This window comes from Halichoeres trimaculatus, unplaced genomic scaffold, assembly GCF_033239565.1.
Source record: "Halichoeres trimaculatus isolate MK-OKI-2021-1 unplaced genomic scaffold, fHalTri1.1 fHalTri1_scaffold_22, whole genome shotgun sequence".
NCBI lineage: Eukaryota > Metazoa > Chordata > Actinopteri > Labriformes > Labridae > Halichoeres > Halichoeres trimaculatus.
The window spans coordinates 23,370,385-23,393,495 of record NW_027437200.1 but is presented as its reverse complement, the minus strand read 5'-3'; the positions used below and the strand labels follow the sequence as shown (position 1 = coordinate 23,393,495).

The 23,111-nt window shown below is 39.9% G+C and overlaps 4 protein-coding genes across 5 annotated transcripts; 3 read left to right on the top strand and 1 right to left on the bottom strand.

Annotated features, from left to right (window-relative positions):
* Positions 1–1,172: 1,172 nt before the first annotated feature.
* Positions 1,173–2,499, top strand: LOC141811221 (GTPase IMAP family member GIMD1-like). Its single transcript, XM_074699203.1, has 3 exons — positions 1,173–1,290; positions 1,782–2,044; positions 2,133–2,499. The coding sequence occupies exons 1-3, from the start codon at positions 1,173–1,175 to the stop codon at positions 2,406–2,408; spliced, it is 657 nt and encodes a 218-aa protein (XP_074555304.1). The 3' UTR covers positions 2,409–2,499.
* A 322-nt stretch (positions 2,500–2,821) lies between these two features.
* On the bottom strand, positions 2,822–8,565 carry aimp1b (aminoacyl tRNA synthetase complex interacting multifunctional protein 1b). Its single transcript, XM_074699040.1, has 7 exons — positions 8,441–8,565; positions 6,190–6,284; positions 4,266–4,379; positions 3,697–3,876; positions 3,442–3,626; positions 3,193–3,364; positions 2,822–3,105 (listed from the first exon to the last, which is right to left on the bottom strand). Exons 1-7 carry the CDS (start codon positions 8,470–8,472, stop codon positions 2,939–2,941), a joined length of 945 nt encoding a protein of 314 aa, XP_074555141.1. The 5' UTR covers positions 8,473–8,565; the 3' UTR covers positions 2,822–2,938.
* Positions 8,566–10,017: 1,452 nt separating this feature from the next.
* Positions 10,018–11,248, top strand: LOC141811220 (G-protein coupled receptor 4-like). The gene is made up of 3 exons (XM_074699202.1): positions 10,018–10,182; positions 10,444–10,637; positions 10,729–11,248. The coding sequence occupies exons 1-3, from the start codon at positions 10,018–10,020 to the stop codon at positions 11,246–11,248; spliced, it is 879 nt and encodes a 292-aa protein (XP_074555303.1).
* A 2,212-nt stretch (positions 11,249–13,460) lies between these two features.
* LOC141811116 (phosphatidylcholine:ceramide cholinephosphotransferase 2-like) lies at positions 13,461–22,925 on the top strand. 2 transcript variants are annotated; one of them, XM_074699034.1, is made up of 7 exons: positions 13,461–13,587; positions 17,943–18,705; positions 18,813–18,930; positions 19,016–19,073; positions 20,720–20,815; positions 20,947–21,131; positions 21,698–22,925. In XM_074699034.1, the coding sequence occupies exons 2-7, from the start codon at positions 18,176–18,178 to the stop codon at positions 21,869–21,871; spliced, it is 1,161 nt and encodes a 386-aa protein (XP_074555135.1). In that variant the 5' UTR covers positions 13,461–13,587; positions 17,943–18,175; the 3' UTR covers positions 21,872–22,925. The 2 variants fall into 2 exon arrangements, with proteins under 2 accessions (XP_074555135.1, XP_074555136.1); XM_074699035.1 differs by having other exon boundaries at positions 13,462–13,587; positions 20,947–21,113; positions 21,698–22,924.
* The last annotated feature ends 186 nt before the right edge of the window (positions 22,926–23,111 follow it).

Sequence of the window (23,111 nt, the reverse complement as noted above, 5' to 3'; positions counted from 1 at the left end):
AGAGCAGATGATGATGTTTCTCTCTCCTGCAGCCTCAGGCTCAGACACTTTGGATCCAAACTTTATTGCACACAGAGACCATTAACAGTGACAGGCAGAGCACATGAGTGTACACTGTCGTTTTTATGATACTCTTTAATTACACAACTGTGTTAACCCAGTTGGGTAGATGAGAAATAGTGTTAAGAAATAACCTTTAACAGAGCTTATGATCTCATTTTAAAGTGTGGATTATGTTCAGGCACATATCTAGAAGGGAGGCTTTTTAAGGATTATTTGGAAAATCCTCACAGACCCTTGAACTATAAGTTGTAACCTGACAAGATTGAAATTTGAATAAAGTCATAATTTACAAGACTCACTTACTGTTTTTGCTTCTGTGTTTGTCTGGAGATCCTACATTTGAAATCAGCTTTTAGCAGCCTGTAGCATGTCAATGCTAACTGGTGCAAGGCCGGATGTTTCCCACAAGGTGAGGAGAAGGAGGTGAGGACGACGTGCTGGTTCTCAGGTGTGAGCTAAGAAGTGATGACATGGACCTGTCCTTCCATCCATCGTTATTGGGAACGTAAGATCTATCTCCAATAAGATGGACGAGCTAGCTGTGCTAACCCAGCAACAGAGGGAATACCAGAGAGCAGAGTAGCATCATGCTATTCACAGACATGGCTAACAGAGCTAACAGCAGACACCAAGGCCACATGTGAAGAGCTTCACCTGCTGTGAGCAGACAGGATCCAGGAGACAGAGACTGAACAGACTGCTGAAGAAGCTCAGTCCTGGACCCTGTGGAGGTGGAGACAAAGAAATCCATTTAAATTTAAAGTGCACAGATGTTTTTCTGTTTTACAACCTGATAAAAGCTGCAGAGCGAGGGACAGGTGGACCGGACAGGTTACTCATTAACTAGGCACTACACACACATAGACATCACCTGTTTTGACAAGTACAAGTAAGGTGGTGTCCACATTTGCTGCTCCTCCGTGGTCGAGCAGGTAAGACTTTTCATCTCTCTGATTCTGATTTCACAGTGACAGCGTCACAGCATCTCTGTTCTGAGTTTAAAATATGTTTTAAGAAATTCAAATGACAAAACATCCCGGAGAAAACAGCTCACGTTTTCAAAATGTTTGTTTCCACAGATGACTCACTGTGACAGCTCCTGTTCCGGAATGCTCCGCAGCTTTGGTTTCCATCGTCAAGGTGACGAGCGGAATGTTCTGACGCTGAATGCTCTGTTGCTAGGGGAGAGGCAGAGTGGGAGGAGCTCTGTGGGGAACGCTCTGATTGGTCAGTCGGTGAAGTTACTTCTTTAACAGTTTTACAGACATGTTTCAATTTTTTTTTATTTTTTTTTGTTTTTGCTTTAACTTCAACATAAGGTCATTTTTGCCAAAACTTATCCTCATTTTTTCACTAAGAACATATTTTGTTTTTGGGCAACAATCGACCTTACAACAATTCTCAGTGTAATAGAGTAAAATGCAATCAATCTTTGGAGTAAGAGATTAAATATCAGCTTTAGTGGTGTTTGATAATTTATACTTGCCTTTTAGCCTGCTAGCTTGTTAGCATTAGCTCCGTAACCAAATGTGCAAATATTTACTAACAGTAAGCTGACTGATATTATATATAACTGAACGGTATGATCTCAGAACAAAGCAAAAAGAGCAAATCTTATGTAAAATATTGACTAAGCAGCAACAAAAATTAGCATCTCACTTTCAAGTGTTAAAAAGTTCAAAACAAAAACTTTATTGATCAATTTGAATTATCCGTAGGGGGGGAAGAATTCCAAACCGGCATCTGCATTTCTGGCACCTCCACGACCAGACAGTGCCAGCTCCTCCGTCGCAATTTCAGCAACTTTTTCCGAAGGCAAGGGGCGGAGTCAGACCTAACGCTGAGGGTGTTAGACACGCCCCCTCTGGTGCCATGCCAACACAGGGTGCACCAGCTTTTCCCTGAGGGGGTCCACGTTGTTGTGCTTGTTGCGAGAGTTGACTTGACGTGTGACAACACACACCTGGAGGAGCATGCAGAGGTACACTCATTCACACACTCTATCACAGAATAACACTGCGTATCATGGTGTCCAAATTATTTTGTTATTTCTAATTCATCTGTTTAAGGCACTCTTGGGTCCAGAATGGCATCGTCACACTTTACTGGTTCTCACCTTTGCTGACCACCTGAAGAAGGCGGGGCTCCGTCCAACAGACTACCTCACACAGACCGGTGACCGTCTCAGAGCTTTGGCTGAAAAAGTTCAGGGAGGAGTCTTCTTCCTGGACAACAGCTGTGATTGGCCAACAATGAGGGGACGGCCGTTGAGAGAAGCATTGCTCCGCCTCTCAGCGAGTAACCATCACAGAGCTTTGAGGGTCCTGACCAAGGATGTTCAGTGACAAAGTGGACAAAGTGTCTGAATTTACGTCTGGTGTTAACTGAAGTCAGATTGGAAGTCCCAAAAACTGTAGTTCCTCAAGTGTCCACTAGAGGCTGCCCCAAAAGTTAGTCATCCCCCCATAGAGTCCTATGTTACAATGTCAAACTTTAAAGCAGAAATAAATGTGTTAAGAGCCTGATACTGAAACACTTTTTTTTGCTGCATTTTACTTTATTTTTATAACTTCAAAGGCTAATTTTATTTTTTTTTCCTCATCTCATCTTTTTTTGTGGAAATAACTCTTAAAAACAATCCTTCTGTTGTGTTACATTAGAGTCAGCATTATGGATATTTGTCTCTCAAAGGTGATCGCAGAGTCAGGAAAGTTTTCTTAACATAAAACAGAATAGTGAAACTGGTGGTTGTGTTTTTAATTGTAAACAACAATGCCGTAACAAAATTGTACATAACGTCTTTTTCTTCTGTAAGCTAACAAAATTAGCAGCTAACCAGTATTTCACTCCGATGCACATCAGGTCCCTGCTTCGTCTATCTGATGCCACAGTTGGTGAGGGAAACAGCCCTGCACAGGCCCTTCCCCTTCACCTCAAACGCACAGCCTTTGTAGTTGGCCACGCCCCGACCGTCCACCTGCAGGTCGGGCTGAAGGAGCTCCCAAACCCTCTGCTTGGACTGCAGCTCTTTGTCGGGGTCACCTGAGCACAGAGAGGGATGGGAAATGGTTACGAAGAAAATCCGCTTAGAGCGCTCAGTAAATCTGTGAGGAAGGGTCTCATCCATACCTGGGTAGTTGAGGAAGGTGACTCTGTCTCCAGGTATGGAGCCTGTGGGTGGAGTCAGGAGCTCACTGTGGTCATCAGAGGAGGCGCAGCACAGGAGGCGAGCATGAGCGGCCACGCCCCTCACTCTGCAGGTCTTAATGTTGCATAACAGCACTGCGAGGCTTCCCTGGAGCTGCAGAGAGGGAAAAAAGGAAAGCGTTTGAATTTGAAAGAATTTGAATTTGCAACACAGGTAAACTCAGGTGTTACCTCCTCAAAGTCTGTTGTTTCTTCCAGTTTACTGATCACAGTACGGGTTGAGTTTTCTCCCACGTCCACCTCCTGAACTGACATCGCCTCCGCCAGCGGGTGGCGCCTGATGTTCACGATCCGCCCGACCCTCAAGTCCAGTCTTGAAACATCAATGCTTGGCTCCGCCTCCAGGGTGAGGAAGTCTAAAGAGAGACTGTGAGTTTTACCTGCTCCTGTTAGTCTGAGAATAGATTTCCCCCCTCGTTAGCTCACCTTTCCTCTCTCCTCTCCTCCGCCTGCTCTGTCTGTCTCTCCGCTCATGAGAGGAGGGAGCAGGAGAGTTTCCTGGAACAGCAGCTGATGCACCAGCAGGGGAGGGCGGCTGATTGACAGGTGTCTTGGGGGCGGGGCTTTTAGTTTGAGGAGGCGGGGCTGGAGAAAGCAAAGCTCTGGCTGAAAGGGAACAAAAAAAAAAGAGTGATTGTTTTTTGACTCATTTTGTTAAATAAATTCAGGAATTTAATCTCATTGAATCGACCGAACCTTTGACTTATTAAAGCTTTTATTAAGTTAAAAGAATCATCTCTGGTTCTCTTTTATCTAAACCCGACCACAGCTGACACAGAAGCAGCTCAGAGGGACACAAAATCAGCCACAGTTGTTTGCGTGTGTGTCTGTGTGTCTTTGTCTTTCTATCTTTAAGAGGTCCATTTTAAGTCTACGACATTAGTTAGACATTAGTGAGGACCTTTGAAAAAAAAACAAAGAGTTTCAGGCACCAGGTCAGGACCTGGTTTAGGATCAGGGAAGGTGAGGCATCATTGAAAGTCCTCGAAGTCTACCTGTGCGTCGTCTCTGTTTTTCATGAAGTTGAACTCTCAGCTGCTCGATGTCTTTCTTCAGTTTCCCGTTTTCCACGAGCAGCTTCTTCTGATCTCTGACGGACGCCTGCAGCACTAGAACAAGTGCAGATACACAAATTCAGTTTTAATCTCATCCACAAGGGGGCGAAAACTTCATTGGACCATGTAACTTAAAATTAAATTTTGGTGCTCTCACAACTAATGAAGTGCTCTTCTAGATGGTTCCTTTTTTTCTGGAGTATTTTTGAGAGGAAGAATAAATAAATACAAAAAATTTTAAAAACTCATGTTTACACAAATTTATTGTTATTAATTTTTTTCCCCCCACACTCTTTTATTGAATTTTTGGCACTTAAAAAAAAGTTTTTCCATTTGTTACAGTGACTGTGTGCATCCCACATAGGTATAACAAAGGTTCATTAAATGAAAAAGCAACCAATTAATTAATTAATTAACAAAGAAATAAAGGGATGAGCAATGAGAAAAGTGAGCTATAAAAGAGGAAAAGGGACAAATAAAAGTAATCATAAGAACAATAACCATAATCATAATAAGAAACATACAGTAACATTTTCATATAAATTAAACCTAGAAGAATATATATATATATATATATATATATATATATATATATATATATATATATATATATATATATATATATATATATACATATATATATATATACATATATATATGGGTGAAATAAGAAATTCAAAAATCAATAAATAAGTGAATAAATTAGTGTTAAGCTAATAAAATCAAATAGAAAAAACAAAAACAAAACAAAAAAAAGGTGGTTTGTTTTTTTAAGAAATTGGCAGGTTTCTACAAAATGTATTATTCGTTTTGCAGACAATGTGATGGTGTATAAAGGGATGAGTACCAAATTAGGTACTTTTTTAGGTAATGACCGAATTCTGTCAAAAGACATCACTCCCTCCTTATGCTCTCTGCGAAAAAGAGGTTTTCAGTTATTGAAAACTTGAAATAAATTGGTATACATTAAAAAGAATCCCACTTAAATTCAGAGAGGTGTGGGGCCCCTTTCTCATTTTTGCTGAAAAGATCATTTTCCAACTGGTTCCCAAATAACATCCTGCTTTGTCCTACTGCTGGCTTCTGTTTGTAAGTTATACCATGTAATTATAACAGTTATTTCTTTATTAATATATTAATTTATTAGTTTCATTTTATTTGTTTATTAATATATGTATTTGTTTGTTTTCCTTTTGCTGTAACCTCTCCCCTTCTTTGTACTTCAAGGACTGAAATTGATACACTGTGACTGGAGTGACCACCTCGTTCCGGGTACCGATTCAAGAAAAATCAAAAGGTACCATGTTTAGGTACCTAAATACATCCTTGTGACTGTGAAGGATTGGAAGAGTAGGCGATTTTCCATGCTGGACATGAACACAGCATTATAAGGTTATACACTGAAGAATAAACATGTTAAATTGGGGGAAAAAATTATTAAACAAATCGATATTTTTTCCCACATTAACACCTAAAGGTACCCAAAATTGGTACTGTTGAGTACCAATACCAATTGCCAGGAACAGGGTATTGGTACCATATTGGTTCGAATGTGAAAGGTACCCATCCCCAGGTTCATGCCTGTATATAGAGACGTTCTGTATCCTCATGGTTTTTTTTGTTTGTTTGTTTTGTTTTGTTTGTTTTTTCGTATTGTATTGTGTTGTGTTGTATTGTTTTTGCATGAATGGTTTTAACTTTCCACTTTCTAACAACCTGCTCAGGGACTACAGATGAAAATTAGCTTATGGCTAACTCTGGCATATTTACACTATCAATGTAAAAAGAAGTGTTGATTAATATGCGTTTTCCCTGATAAACAAATAAATAAATTAATTAATTAATAAATAATATGTCCACTCACGTGCTTTCTCTCTGCTTAGCAGAGCGTGTGTTTTGAAATACTCCACGATTTGCTCGCCATCCTCAGGGTCGAGCTTTATGATGGCTGCTGCCAGGCTGAGAGACACAAACACAGGAAATAAAACAACCAGTAAGAAAGATGTCACAGGTCTTTCAGGTATGTGTTTGACAAGCCATCTCATGTAAACATGGTGATTTATAAGGTAAATACAGAGATGAAATGACACCCTGATGTGCTGTGGGTTAGCATGTAAATGGGGACAGATAGAGATGTCATCATTAAGCAGATCAGACGTTTACACAGATCATATCTCAAACTATGTGAGTCAATGTTTTGGTCGTTGCCTGAGGCTTAAACACACAGAGGCGGCGAGAAATGTCAGAAATAATTGAAATAGGGAAGTTTGTGGCGATAGCTCTGTACCAAGACCTGAACGACAATCACAGTTACAAAAATTCACATTCAAGGTCACCTATACAAAATGTGGTAAGAGCCGTCCCTGAAGTTTGGATGGATGTTATCCGTGGTGATGGTTTTTACATTTTAACACCATCAAAGGTTTGCAAACACACACAAGCTGAGTGAAACCACCCAATTTACATAATGCTAAACAGTGAGCTGGTGACGCAGCTGAAAGTCTGGATCACATTTGCATACACAAATAGACGGGAATGTCACTGAAACAGCTCTCTTTGTAAGGTCAACGCTAAAGGGTAAATCCACCTAAAATACTTTATCTGTTAGATTATGGATCAAGACTTTGTGTTGTGATATGTTGGTTTTTGTAAAACCAGGAAATACATTTTTGTCACGTCTCATTTGAACAAGATTTTGAGTATCAGTGACAAAACGTATGATGCTGGTAAAATCAGACACAGCACAAAGCAAGAAATAAAATAATGTAAAGTCTTCAGAGCAAACTCTTAGACGAGAAAATATCTTAGTTAGGGGATAAAGAAACAGAAGTTCAGAGCATTTTATTCTAAGTGGTTCCAGCTTGCTAGCATGTTAGCTAACAGCTTTGTAGCTTAACTGTCACAAAAATGTCAAGATTTAGACATCAAATTTTTGGGTTAAATATTTCACCAGTACAATGGGTGTTTAATTTTTTGTTACCCTCTTTAAAAACTCACCCACATGTCAGTACATTTTACAAACTTGTAGCAACCTAAGCTAAAATTATAGTCTTCGTGTTGGGATTGGTTTACTGGTTTGTTTACATTTCCCAAACAAGATTCATTTTGATGCAACACTTATTTCAAAGAGCGGTGAGTCCCTGTAAACGTTGGATTTTCACCCCAACAGAAGCCGAGTCCCACTTTGTGAAAGTCTGAGTTAATAAAGTAAAATGTAACACTGTGTTTTTCAACTTTATGTTTATCCAATCTATCATGTCTTCTCTCTTAAAGACCCAAAGCTTAAGAATAAAGCCTGTTTTTCAATGTGTCTCCAACACTTAGTGCAGTCCCCACAACGTGAGTACCCTACCAAGACAGAGTCCTCACAATGTCACTAAACAAACACAAAGACACACTCGCAGCAACTGTTAGAACACAGAAACACGGGGAGATACAACAGCTGCAGCCAGGCGTCCTGCTATAAATAACATCAGCTGCTACAAGACGAGCTGCACAACAGCTCTGGAAGCAGAACACGTTGCAGTAAAATCACAAAAGAAATTTAAATACAGAGCCACAGAGGAAATGGGTTTCATAAGTTTTAATGTTCAAAGTGTTAATTTTAGCACTTTTAAGAAAAAGAATAAATTTGTTGTTGTGAGTTTATTCTTTTTCAAAGTTTTCAGAGGTAATACTAAACCTGGACAAAGGCCCGTTGTTGGGCAGAATTTTCACAAACATTGTGCATTTCATTCATACATGGTTTCATACTTTTACTTTAAAAAGTGCAAGACTGTAAAGTCTGTGTAAAATCTTTTAAAAGAACTGTGCGAGTGTTTTCTTTTTGAAGATGATACAGAATATAACATTCTTTCATGAAAAGACACAAGTTAAAACTTACCTTAAAATAGAAAACAAAGCAACAAAAACCTTCAACTGGGGTAAAAATTGAAAAGCTGAGCTGGTATAAAACACTGCCACCTCAGATTTCACATTCAGTCTTTACCCTTCCCTGAAACTTTCAGTTTTCATGGAAAACAATGAGACACATCGGACACACAGAGGACAGAGGCGTGCTGAGAAAATACACAACAAACATACACAATAAACACGGTAACGTTTGGGTGTCGTACCTCGGGTTGAACACGTCGTCGCTTTTCTCCATGTCGGGCGATGTTGTCAGACGGACGGTCAGGGACAGAAAGTTCAGAGTTGGACTTCAGCTGAGACACAAACTCTGTCAGCTGTCTGCTTCCATCTTCAGCTGGGTGGAGGTCAAAGGTCAAACTACTCCCCTTTAAAAAAAACAGCCCCGAGGTTTGAGAAAGGAAACTTTTTAAAACTAAAACATGTCTCATCTATTCTGTTGTTTTTTTTAAAATATTATTTTTCTTTGAAAACTGTTTTATTTGATTTGTCTTTTCTCCTAGAATGCCTGTAAACGTTTGTAGTGTTTTAATTCTATTGCACCGTTTGAAATGAATAAAAACAGGCGAAACATAAGTTTTAAATTTCAGTTTAAGTTTCAATTTTTAAAGTGTTTTAATAAGTGAGATAAAGAAATACGAATGCTCTTTCTACAAATTTGTTCTTTTTTTATAAGTAGAAGAAAAAGTGTTATCTACAGCTGAAAAGTAATGAAAGAGAAGTTATTGACCTTGGGGGGGTCAATAACTATATATTTATATATATATATATATATATATATATATATATATATATATATATATATATATATAACAAGGGTGAAACTCTTCATCTTTGAGATTCAGCGATTGCCACGCATGGTACTGGCACAGTGCCAACAGTGGCCAGAAGGAAAACAGCCTCTCCATTCAAATCCTCCATGGAGTTTTGACATTAGCTATGGGCAATGTATAATAAATGACTGTCACTGTTTTTGATTTGGCTTAGGAAGAACATTTCTCAGGAACTATATTATGGCAACTCACACAACAAATTTTCATATGTCCACTTCCATCATATCCTTGTTCCATGAAATTCAAATCATGACGAGATATCAGGACAAAGAGCAAATGGATAACTGTTTTTTATTTCATTCTTGTGACTCAGTTAGCATCGTATCGGCAGATGGTTTGGATGCACTGGTAAAGGAACTTAATTCAGGTAAGATCTGGAAACATTTAAGTATCGTCCATTTAAAGGAGTCAATTTTGTCAAACATGAAAATGAATAGAAAGCATTCAGATATTGTTTATGCTGACAATGCAATTTTGTTTTGTCCTGTCTTCTTTTTTTGTGTGTTACAGTGACAGGTGTATGACTGTAAAACCAACAGAAATATTTAAAATCTTGAAGGTACTTGGAAATAAACTCTAAATTTCTAAAAATGGTTAATTCCATTTTTTTTTTAAGTTTGTTTTATTTTCATTTATCTATTTTGCTTTATTTATTTGTTCATTTGTTCATTTTGTGTGTGATTTAAATGTTACTCAATGAAGCCTTAAACCTCGGAATTTTAATCCTCGGCTTCTTCTGTCTTTAGCTAATTCAACCTTAAAAAAAATCAGAATCTGAGTGGAAGCATATATATATATATATATATATATATATATATATATATGTATATATATATATGAGACAGAGAGAGCGAGAGAGAGAGAAAGAGATAGAAATAGTTTGATATAGATATTGATTGTGCAGTTACCTCCTTTTTTTAACTCGTTTACTTCAGGTTAAACTCTGAAGAATGGGAGATGTCAATAACACCACCTATGCCACAGAATTCTATGACTCTGGAAACTACTATCAGCATTACGTGAAAACTGGATTCATAATACGTGTTACAACATATGTAATCATCACTATTGGCCTCCTGCTGATACTCCTGACCATCTTTGCTCTTTACTTCCTGGTAAGTCTGTTCTGACCTTATTGATTCACCGTCTATGTCGTGTTTCTGTTGAGCTGTGAGTCGGTCTGTAGAAGACCTGGATCTGGGTTGGGTACTTACTTTGATGTTGACCCAAACCTGAGTGGAGCAGGTTTCAATCTGCTGTAAGTCTTGGTGTTTGTTTTAAAACATGTCAGTGTGTCACAAATGTTCCTTGAGCGGGACGATCAGAGTTTCATAAAAACACACACATGTCTGATTCTTCTCTACTTTTTCCTGCAGGTACGAAAGGATCACGTTACTCCGATCTATGTCATCAACCTTCTCATTACAGACCTCTTTCAGTTCTGCTGTTTGATCTTTTTCAATACCAAAGGGTCATGGATCTTTGGTATTGTGGGTTCTATTGTGTATTATACCTACTACTGTCTCCTGGTTACCAGCGTTGGCTTCATGGTGTGTATCTCTCTGGAAAGGTAACTATCTGTCTAAAACCTGTGTTTCCTGCTCCAGTGTCTGTGTTGTCCTGCACTTCCTCACAAACACTTTGTTCTTCTTGTGTTTCAGATACTTGGTCATCGCCCACCCTCTGTGGTACAGATTCAGAAGAACCACCAAGATCTCTGTGGCGGTCTGTGCTGTGGTCTGGGTGGTACCTCCTGTCTTTTTCATTCCTGTGGTTTACTTGCTTGGGCTTGAAGTTCAAGGGATCATCTTCTCCATTTCCCTCATCGTTCCCTTCCCGCTGTTTATCTTCTTCCTGGTTGGGACCCTTCGAGCTCTCTCTGCCTCTGTCTCAGTCCCCTCTGAAGAAAAACGACGAATAGTTGGAATTCTGGTTCTGGTGCTGCTTATTTACACGCTGCTGTTTCTGCCAAGCATCATTTATTACCTGGCACAGGGGTCGGGATCATTTGATCTTTCCAACCTGTCATCCATGTTTATCAGGCTGAGTCCTCTTGCAGATCTGTCTCTGTATGTTTTCATCAGAAAAGACATCTCCAGCAAGTTTCTGGCTGCTGTGTGTTGTTGTAAAATGGAGAGCAATGCTAACGATGAACCAGCCGTGAAGGTTGATGATGTTTAGACAGGAAGCTGTAAGTTGAAGATGTGGTTGACTTGACCCCATGAGACTTAAAGTGTGTGACTGTGATCAATTCATTAGAATTTAAAACAAATTGAACGATACATGTTAAAGATACTATCATGCATTTACAGAGGGTGGCACTAATACAGTAGCAGAGATTTGAGGTTACATAAGTGTTGTGAGATGGACTTTGATGGTGTGTGTGTGAAATTTGAAGCAGATTGGACTTTATATGACACAGTTTCTATGACTTCCTAGTTCATTGCCAGATTTCCGAGTTTGAGGTGGCGCCATAGAAACACCCTTTCACTACAGGAAATGACCTGATCAGTAATGCTTTATGAATGAATGGCCACGCCCATCTAGTTACCTAGGACTAGTTTGTTCAAATCCCTTCCCTATAAACTTTATGACCTCCTGTTTCCATTCGGGGGCACTGTACTTTTAGGTGAAAATAATGACATAGATGCGTAGGGTCCATAACACTGAGCATCTGTGTCCATTTTCTACCAAATCAGACAATGTTGAAAATACCATGAACTTTGACCCCTTGGTGTGGCCACGCCCACTGAGTTACAAAATAACCTTCCATGAATTTTCATCATCAATGTGTCTAGTATACACAAGCCAAGATTGGAGTTGATCTGAAAAAAAACCTTGGACTAGATTGTTCAAATAGGTACCGTATAAATTATCAAAATCTGTTGTATGAGTCCGATTTCCTGTTCAGAGTTCACTTTCTTCGTAAGGGACTTTTTTGTAGGTCTTGTCATGATAGTTATCAGGCCTGTAGCTCAGAGTATTTGTAGGAGCTGCAGTTTTAAGTCAATAGGGGGCACACTTGAGCATGTATTGTCACAAAAACATTTTTTTGCTGTGACTAGGTGTGTACATGTTTACCTCAAGCTTAAAGCGTGCAATTTGGGGTTCAAGCAGCAGAAGAAACAAAGAAAGAAGGAATAATTAAAAAAAAAAGGTTTCCAGACCTCCTTCTCCTGGGTTTTCATGCTGGAGCCCTTAAAATTAATGATCAGTTTCTTTTTGAACATTTTGTTTACCCAAAGACAGTATACTGAAAAGTTGCCATGGTGAATCTGCATTTAACATGTTTCCTTAAATTAATTATCAAATAAAGTTAATTTAAGTTTTAAAGATTAAGCTTTTCTTGTCTATTGATATGAACATATTTTTCTAAACTGGGAGAGGCCCTATAAAAAAGTCATTGGACAGTTTTGAGAAGAGAATTGGCTTAGATGGTCCTTGCAAGAAAGTCTGTAAAAAAGGGATCCTGCATGAAATCCAGAGGGTCATAAGGCAAATTCAAACACTACTATTGTTTCCTTTGTAAAAAGTAAAGCCCAAAATGTGTATGTTGCTTAAAGGCAATAAGGTACCATAGAGGGATAAAGGATTCCTTGAAGTGTTGTGTCAGAATGAATGGGTTTTTTAATAGACTGTTAGCTCCCTCTGGTGGAAGAGTTAGATATTACAGCAACAGTCACATAACTGTTTTTGTACCTTTTTTTTCTAATACATTTTCACCTTTACAGACAAGAGACGGAAATGTTAGGATTAGAAAACAGAACTGCTTCTTTTACCAAAACTTTCATTATCTGCTTTTATAAAAAGATGAGATTCAGATCAGCATCAGGATTTAAGTGTCCCACTCAAAGCTGATGTCATGGCATATTACTGTCAGCAAGCATTAATCAAATACTGACATGAATAATATTTCAATGTAAAAAAAAAAAAAAAAAAAAAAAGGAAACTTTTATTTCCTATTATTATTTGTTAAACGACCTGCATTTTGTGTAGAATTGGATTTAGTTTGTTTAATTTCAACGCATATCTGATGTATTTTTGTTGTAACAAAATAATAACACGTAAATGTTTCTGAATGCTTTTAAAACCTTTTATCTTTACTTAACAAATACGCTTAGAAATAAAATGAAAATAAAGGAGTTTTGACTTATTTATCCCCATTTATGTTGAAAAAAAGAAAAAGGAAAAAAAATAAAAACCGTAACTCACCGCTGCCTTTTCCAAAACCGTCCCATTTCCGCCACCTGAACGGAAAATACCGATTAATTCCGAACAGGTGAGTCTTCCTTGAAACTTCGAGTCATAAGGGAGTGTCACCGGAAACGACCGCACCATATTTGGGAACGCCGTGGAGAGGCGCGAGGGTGGGCGGGCTCCGCGAGGACACAGGCTCCCTGAAACCAGCCGCGCGCTCAGATAGGTAACCAGGAGGGCGCGAGGAGGAGGAGGGGAAGTGAAAAGAGACGGAAAAGTGAGACGAAAAGCGCCACAGAGGTGAAAATCTGCGTTTTTAACCGGTGAGTTCGTTTTAACCAAACCCCACGCGCACTTTACAGGTAGTTTATGGCGCAGCTTTTACCTGTTTGAGCTGAAACGGAGGCAGAAACGTCAGACAGGTGTGTGTTCCTGGTTGTGTCAACAATGAGGCGACTTTTGAAACTTGGCAGATCATTGAGGCGTTGAACAGCCTCTGACTCCGTGTGTGAAGGAAAAAACGCTTCGAATAATTGAGTTTTTGACCAACTGTTTGTTGTGGTTTTGCTCTGAATGCTTCAGTAAGTTTTTCACTTTGAAAAAATCTGGGGAAATTAGCTTTTTCTAACTCATTCATCAGTCCTGCTTTCAAATACTTAACATGAAAGACTAAGAAGTGACATTAGAAAGCCCCTTTCTGTTGACAACTGATCGGAAGCTAATAGCTAGCTAACAAGGCTAACAGGTGGATTATTACTTATAAAATATAGTTTAGTTTGAGCTTTGGATGTGTGTGTGATAACTTTGGTTTAAATAGGTCATATTTTAACAATTCCTTCAGGAAAACTTTCTGTTGTAATAAATAGCATTTTTGACCTGTTTCATTCATCTGAGGAGACTAAACTAAAAACACAAGCACAAAATCAACATGTTGAGGATTATTTCACTCAGTCTTTCAGCTGCAGCTCTGTGTAACGCTCCTCTCTCTCTGTCTGGGAGTCTTGTGGCGGTGAATCAGCTCTAATTTGAGGAAATGAGGTTCCCATGGCCCTAACTTCGTTACAGTTAATACCAGTTGTTCTGTGGGGCCGTAAACAGGACGTGACACGCAGAGGACGGTTACCGCAAGAGCAGAAAATTCAGCTGTATCACCGTGACACGTTCAGGCCACCAAAACAGAGAAGAAAACAGGCAAACATTCATCAGGTGGAAGTTACTTTGAGTTGTTTAGGAAGTTAATCAGAGTTTATCTTGAATTCTTGTTGGAACAGAGAGTTGATGGTGATGCTACCTGTCAGACGCTCGTTTCGTCACATTTTTAAACTGGGTTTGGTCCGGAAATTTTCTAAATCCTCCAGGGAAACTTTTCAGAAAATGTTGGTTAAAAAAAAAAAAATTCTACCCTGGTTGTTTTACTCTAGTTTTTACGAATGGTTACAAATCTCCAGGTGATAACGAGGTAAAAAGTGAAACTTCCTGCTTCTCTAAACTAAACTACCAGAGTTTACGGTCAACATGTTTGTGATCTTACTTTGGATGAAGTGTTTTACTTGTGTGTTTGTACAGAGAGGTTTACCATGAGACCCAAACAGAAGCACGTGTGTGTGGGGGTGTGTTAGCACACATTCACATCAGTGTGAAGCTGCAGCAGACAGAGAAGGTATTTAGCAGGAGAAAGAGACATGACTCACCTTTAACTCAACCCTCAGCAGAGTTAACTCATCAGAAATAGGAAAACTGAGGATGAAAATCAGCCTGAAAACTCTGTTTTTTTTCTACATTAGGAAAGATTCAACCCGTCAGGTATGTGGGGAGATTTACGGCTCCAGAAACTATTGTGTTGAATTTGGAAAGTATGATCTGGAATGGATTTGACTCCTCAGTGTTGGTTTACCTGAAAACCCCAAAAAACAGCTTTTGGTAGATCTCCTCTGAAGTAGAGTTGGGCCGATCATCTGGTGCGTTGGTGAATGCTAAGAGCAGAAGTGGAGCAACAAGCTCGACACGGTGGCGGCAGTGTTTCAGAAAAAACTACTCTGGAGGCCGTTTTCAAAAAACTGTGTTTTGGGTCGGCTTAAACGCTGTTTCCGAGTGGCCGAAATGCAACCATACTTTTGTGTTTAATCCTAAAACTTTTGTCCTTTAAACGGCCCTCAATGTTGCCACCAGAGATAGACCAATCTAGGTTTTTTTGGGGGCCGATACTGATACTGATCATTAGTAGGTAAGGAGGCAGATAACCGATATTAATTTGCAATCAAACTGAAAATATTGGCGTAAAAATTTTGAACAATACAAACTCCAACTCTTAACTGCATTTAATGCCTTCAAGCACGTTTATTAAACGGCTCCCAGGCTTAGCAGCATGTTGTATAAAGTTATAAAGTTAAATGAAACCTTAAAAAAATAGCTAAAGTTTTCTATAGTAGATAAAGTTTTCCAAAATTTCTATGTAACTGCAATAAAAACTGGACAGAATTGAGTTTGTGCTGCTTTTACAGGCACGTAATGCAGTTGAGTTAATTTTCTGTTTGGTTTTACAGGAATGATTTTAAATGACCATCCAGGGCTTCCATTGTGTAAACAGGGAGAAATTGTGCAGAGAAGCATTAAAGCCAAACAACACAGTTTTGAATGGGTTTCCAATCGGCCATCGGATTAAAAAAAGGCGGATATGCCCCAAAATGCCAAATATAGGCCCCGATAATCGGACCGGCCGATAAGTGGTCTATCCATAGTTGCCACAAAGTGAAAGTGGAACGGGTTTCTACTAGAGTTGGGTACCTTTCACATTTAAAATGATACGGTACCGATGCCCATTCCCTGGCACTCGGTACCGGTACTCAACAGTACCAGTTTTCGATACTTTTCTGTGTCTATGTGCTAAAAAACTATCAATTTGTTTGATGATATGATATTTTTTAAAAATCAATTTAACATATGTATTCTTCAGTATATAACCTTGCATTGCTGTGTTCATGACCAGAACGGAAAGTCTCCTACTCTTCCACACCCGTACAGCCACAGGGATGCATTTAGGTACCTAAACATGGTACCTTTTGATTTTACATGAACCGATACTTGGTACTTTTGCCAGAATTCGGTCGGTACCTTTAAAATACTTAATTCGGTACCCATCCCTAGTTTCTACTGAAAACTCCAGCTCGCCGTCTACATGGCACGGGTGGACGCGGTGAATTTCACTCAAACGTTTCTGTTTTAGTTCGGTTTAAGCACCGTTAGCTTGTAAATAAGTGGCCAATACACAACAACACCTTTATGTTTTAGCCCAAAGCTGTTTTTGTGTAAAAGGCCCTTAAAATTGAATTGTAAACTGAATCTGAATTGTGAAATTTATAGAGATGCACGATATATCAGTATCAATATCGGTATCGGATGATATTTACTTGTTAGCTGCCGGCATTTCCAGAGCATTTTGAACGATCTTTCAAAACCCAAATCATTTTGTTTTCTATGACTCTGTAAACACCAAAACTACCAAAGAAGAGTGGACTCTCTTCTTTTATGTCTCATTTCCTGTTTTTGATCCAAAAAAACAGACAAACCTACTTTTTTGATCACCAATATTGATATCGGTAAATATCAGTTATCGGTCAAAATTGTCATATCGGTGCATCCCTGGAAATTTAATTTTTTGTTTTTGAAGCAAGGAGAGTTGAATTTTTAAGTAAATTTAACACAATTTAAGAGCAAATAAATTCAGATTCGAAATATAAAATTCATTAACATTTAGTTTATATACACATATGACAAAGTGGGCAGCAGGTCAGCTGTCGTCCTCTGAATAATACCCCAAAATCCTCGGTTTAGAAGTAGAACTGCTTGGTTTAGCATCTGTAAAGTTTGGTTAACTTTAACAATTCAGTTTAGCATAATTTTGACAAAGAACTTTTGAAAGTTTGAGATAAAAAACAGCAGCTCAGCTGGCAGCCTCTGAACAACAACAAAGAAACTCTCTTAAACAAAATCAAACAACTTTTTTACTGAGTTTCAGGTTTTAACATCAAGGTTTGTTCAACTGATTTTCAAACGCCAAGAGTTCAGAAATTAAACAACTCCTTTAAAGATGAAATAGAAACCGAGTCAGCTGACAGAAAAAGATCCAGGTCACTTTCCTCTGGATTGGTGACCATGCTGTCCGACTCGTTCCCATCATGTGCTAAAGTGGGAAGTCGGTTTTCTGTTGGTGGGCGTGTCTCCTCTCCAAGGCGTGCCGCCCTCAGGTAACTTCCAGTCAAACTCAGACTCATTCTTTGTGTGTGAGAGAGTGTGAAGCAGGTCAATGACCCGCCTGAACGCGATGAGCAGCAGAGATAAGTCGAGTCTTTTGTTCGACGGTAGCAGAGACTGACAGGCAGGTCACGGCAGGTGTTGGCTTCAGGATTTCCCCAGGTACGATAAGATAACACCAGGCTCAGGACTTCAGCGGGTTACAGGAGCTGTCTGTTGGTCTGTGTCAAAGTTCTCGGCTGCTGTTGTAAATGCAAAGCTTCAAAGGTTAAACGTGAGTTCGTCAACTTCCTGAAATGCAGATGAAGTTTACTGGAAAGAGGAATCAACCTTTACCTGTTCTCAAACGTCCTGGTTTCCTTCTCTGGATGAAGGCGTTTGAAGACCAAAATGTGACTTTGAAGATGTTTGGTTGTTTTTTCTTCAGGTTTCAGCTGGATCGACCAATCACCGGCCTCCTGAGTCTTCATCACGTTGTTGATCCACAGGAAGACGATTGACAACCTGATCTCCTCCTGACTGCCAGTAGCTTCTGATCAGCGACCAAAGAGGAAACTGAAGCTTGTGTTTTCTCATTGGCTGACCAGTCGATTAAAGAGACTGTGATTGGTCGGCTAACCAGGAAGACTCTCTGATAGAGAAAGGACAAAAGGCCAATCGATGGCGGCGTCAGAACTGATCCAAAGCGACGACGGTGTCCGCCCTCACGTGGAAGCAAACGTCACCACCGTGAACCCTCCTTCGCCTCCTCCAAGAGTTTCAAACGGCAACCCGCCGCGCCATGCCTCCTCGCCGTCCCAGCCCACAGAAGCAAACGACGCCCATGATGGCAAGGAGCAGCAGGAGTGCTACAAACTGAGGAGCCTGGTGATCCAGGCGCTCAGCAGCGGACTCAAAAAACACTGCGATTACGTCAAGATCAGCGTGCCAGAGGAGCGCGCCAACCGCCTCCCTGCTGAGTGGTGGAAGACCGGCGTTGCCTTCCTCTACGCTGTGTTCAACCTCGTCTTCACCACCGTCATCATCACTGTCGTCCATGAAAGGGTGCCGGACAAGTCGGTGAGTCCGCCGCTGCCCGACAAGTTCTTCGACTACGTGGACCGAGTGCCGTGGGCGTTCACCGTCACGGAGGTCAACGGGCTGATCCTGGTTGGACTCTGGTTCGTCCAGTGGATCTTCCTCAAACACAAGTAAGACCAAACGCTGTCCTCGAGTTTGTCTGAGCTCAAAGTCTAAAGTGTTTCCAGCTAAAAACCAAATCGAAGCATGAATTAAGGCAGAAAATCTCTCTGTGCAGATCGATCATCGGGCGTCGCTGTTTCTTCATGATCGGGACTCTCTACATGTACCGCTGCGTCACCATGTACATCACCACCCTGCCTGTGCCGGGGAAGCACATGGTGTGCGCCCCAAAGGTAGAAAAACATACTTCTGTCCATCGTACCTCTAACATACACGTGTTTGTCATCAGCTAACGACTTCTGTCGGTCGTCTCTGCAGCTCTACAACGACTCAACGGGGAAAATCTGGAGGATCCTGAGGCTGATCTCTGGTGGAGGTGAACACAGACTCTCTGAATATTTCCTATAAAACTTTTCTTCTGATTGGCAAATGCAGTTTATTTATCTCTGAGCAAAGTCAGAAAAAGTTGATGATGATGTTTAGTTTCTCTGATAGATTAACTGAAACAATCTGAAAGCTCAGAGAGCAGAGTTTTGTTTGCGAAAAGGAAGTAGTTTAAAGAAATGTTGTCGGTTCGGATGTAGTTTGATGCCTAACGTGTTCAACTGTTCGCAGATGATGCTGCGAAATAATAATCACCTTAAAACTGTAATTACAACTTTTTGACTTGAAGGTGCTGTAAGAAGTTTCTAACTGATCCTGAAATAGTCTCCCTGTAGATATGCCTTATCGTAATCCAAACTTTAGGTTAGATTACCAGTGCCACAAAAAGGTTATTCCAAGGAGCTACAGAGCTTAAGGTTAAAACAAGAGCCCAAGGCTAAAAAACAAGCTAAAGGCTTAAACACAGGCTAATGGCTAAAACACAGGCTAAAGGCTAACACACCAGCTAAAGGCTAAAATACAGATTAAAAACTAAGACACGAATGAAGGGGGAAAGTACAAGCTAAGGGCTAAAACACAAGCTAAAAGCTTAACACAAGCTTAAGGCTTGAAAACAGGCAAAAGACTAAAACATAGACTGAAAGCCAAAACACCACCTAAAGGCCAGAACATCAGCTACAGGGTAAAATACAGATTAACAAACTAAAACACGAGCTCAAGGCCAACTCACAAGCTAAGGACTTGAAAAAGGGGCTAAAGGCTGAAAAACAGGCTAAAGGCCAAAGTACAAGCTAAAGGGAAAAACACAGGCTAAAGGCTTGAAAACGGACTAAAGGCTGAAACACAGGCTATAGGCTAAAACACAAGCTAAAGGCTAAAATACAAGCTCAAGAAAACAGGCTAAAGTTTAAAACACAGGCTAAATGCTAAAGACTTGAAAACAGGCTAAAGGCTAAAATACAGGCTAAATGCTAAAATACAGGCTAAAGGTTAATACACCAGCTAAAGAACAGAACATCAACTACAGGCTGAAATACAGATTAAAAACTAAAACATAAGCTAAAGGCCAAATCACAAGCTAAAGGCTTAAACACGAGCTTAAGGCTTAAGAAAACAGGCCCAAGGCTAAAACACAGGCTAAATTCTCAAACACAATTAAGGCTAAAACACCAGCTAAAGTCTAGAATATAGGCTACAGGTTTAAGTACAGGCTATAGGCTCAAACAAAAGCTTAAGCTTAAAACACCAGCTAAAGGCTAAAATACAGATTAAAATCTAAAACACAGGATAGAGGCTAAAACACAAGCTCTGGGCTTGAAAACAGACTAAAGGCTAGAACACAAGTTAAAGATTTAAACACGAGCTAAAGGCTTAAACACCAGCTAATGACTGAGTAGAGATAAACATAGCCGGCTACTGAACTACGCTACAAACTGACAAAGTTAGCTTGTTGTCAGGTTTCAAAGCGTAGCTCTACCTAACTGTTGATAAATACCTTACCTCGTGGAGCTGAATCTGGGAAAAAGTTGACTTGAACAAAGAAAAGTAGAGTTGAAAAGAAGATCCTCCTCACGACAGCATAGTTTTAAATTTTTGAATACGTAAATGTTTTTAACTCCGCCCCTTCCTGTGTTTCAGGTTTGTCCCTGACCGGCTCTCACCTGATGTGTGGTGACTTCCTGTACAGCGGTCACACGGTCATGTGCACGCTGTCTTACCTGTTCATCAAAGAGTGTGAGTCCTTCAATGATCCTTTATGTTGAATATTTAATTTATTTATGAGCCACTGTAGTGTTCACTTTAACCCAAAAGAGACAAGTCTTCACCGTCTCTTTCTTACTCTGACTCGATTTGTGGCGTCACAGACTCGCCGCGCTGGATGTGGTGGTATCACTGGTTCTGCTGGCTGCTCAGCGCCTCCGGGGTCCTCTGCATCCTCATCGCTCACGAACACTACAGCATCGACGTGGTGATCGGATACATCGCCACCACCAGGATCTTCTGGTGGTACCACACTATGGCCAACACACATGTACGTAAAAAGACAAAGGTAATACCCGCCCAACGGGGACCATCGTCGAGACTTGCATTGCGTCCCCGTAAGGAATCAGTCAGTCTGTGGACACACTTGGACTATACAGCCCCCTAGTGGCAGAAATTACTTGTTCCTTATGTTTCTTCTCTATCGAATGATATCTTTCATCTCAGACTGTTTAGATCCAGGTAGTAGAGTTTTATATCATTATGGCCTTTGATAACACAAGTGTCCATTCATTTGCTGATGAAATTTGATTTATTACAGCTGTATTTGTTTATTTACTTTTTTTAAATACATGATAATATGTAGAGCAAGTGTATTTTATACTGCCAACAGGGGGCAGTGTGAGGTCACATTAAGGGGTCTGGTTTGGTTTACAGGAACTCAATGCAAGTCTCTACAACAGTCCCTGTAAACCAGAGCTCCAGTCGTGGTCTAACCAAATCGACTAACTTTAATCTGATTTTTTTTTTTTACACAAACAGTTGGTTATGACGGTAAAATCTTGATTTCACAAAGATCAGATGCTGTTTTTTTCTTGTATCCTGTGACCAATTTTTCTCCATGTGTCTGCCCAGTCTCTCCGCCAGGCTTCAAACAACTTCTTATCGAGGACCTGGTGGAACCCCATCTTCAACTTCCTGGAGAAGAACGTCCAGACCACGGTCCCCATCTCCTTCTCGCTGCCCGTCAACCTGCCGTCGTCCTGCAGGCAGCGGTACAGGATAGTGGAGGGGGGAAGGGACGAGTGAGCAGAGTCCTCCCTGCGAGCGGTCTCTGAGAACTTAAAAACCAGTTGTGCCAGAACCAGCTATTCCAGCTCTGGTTTTACTGAGAAAGAGGAGATATGCGATCCCAACCTGAAAGACAACCCTGCAGGACTGCCGTCTGAATATAAAGAGTTACCTTTGACTGCTGTGACAGGACTCTGATAACCATCACTGAGTCAAAGTTAAAACAAACATTAAAAAAACACCTGAGCTTTATCTGGAGTTGCTCAAACGTAACAAGTTGAATCGCTGCAACGAAACTGAAAGAATAAGTGGAAATCAGCGCAGTCACAACCCGTCCGCCTTCAGACCTTTAACTTAAACCACAAAAGACGTGTATTTGTAAGTTATTTTGACTTTTTCCCTCCACAAATGGAGTAAAACTTTGTTCCTTCAAGCTAGGTGAATTAATGATAAACCCCAAAAATCAACATTTTTTTGACAAAGTTGAAAAATTAAAATTTGAATACAGAAAATGTGTGAAAAATAAAAGTGAAAGTTTACAAGAACTTTGCTCAACTTCCTCAAGATTTTGCAGCAAATCTTAAACGCTAACTAGCTAGAATTCGAAACAGCTTACGTTAGCTTATGTTAGTGTGTTTCAGTTGTTTGAAAGTTGCTACTTGAACAAAAATAAATTAAACTTCACCCATGGAATTTCATAGCAAAAAGTTTAAAAAGAGAAATCACTCCTTAAGTAGCCACAGCTTACAGACCAAAGCTAAGTTGCTAGCTACATAGCATCTCAGGGCTAACTTTAAGCATGTCTTCAAATGAGAGCATTGTTTTGGTGCTGTTAGCTGAATGCTAACCATGAAAAATAAACTTTGTTGAAGCTGAATTTGCCACAGAGAAAATCAGACGTAATGTTTACGAATCAGGATAGCATCTGCTAGCTCCAATGCTAGCAGTGCATACTGTACATTCCTTTAGCTAACGTCAGTTTGCGCCACGTCGTTGTCAGTTTGAGTGTATTTAATGAGTATTGTTGTACATAACCTTCCATCCTTCATCGTTTCTGTTTAAGTTATATATTATAAAATGTGTAAAATGTGTAAGATAAGTTGCCACTGAGCTTCTCTTTGTTTTTGTGTCACTTTTTGAACGTTTTGTTTTTCTTTTGTAAAAAAAATCAGTGAAACAGTCGAGTGGCCTTAACTGAGATGCTGCTGATGTAAAGTTGATGAATGAAGAGCGTTAAAGCTCTGGTTACTGTTGTGGA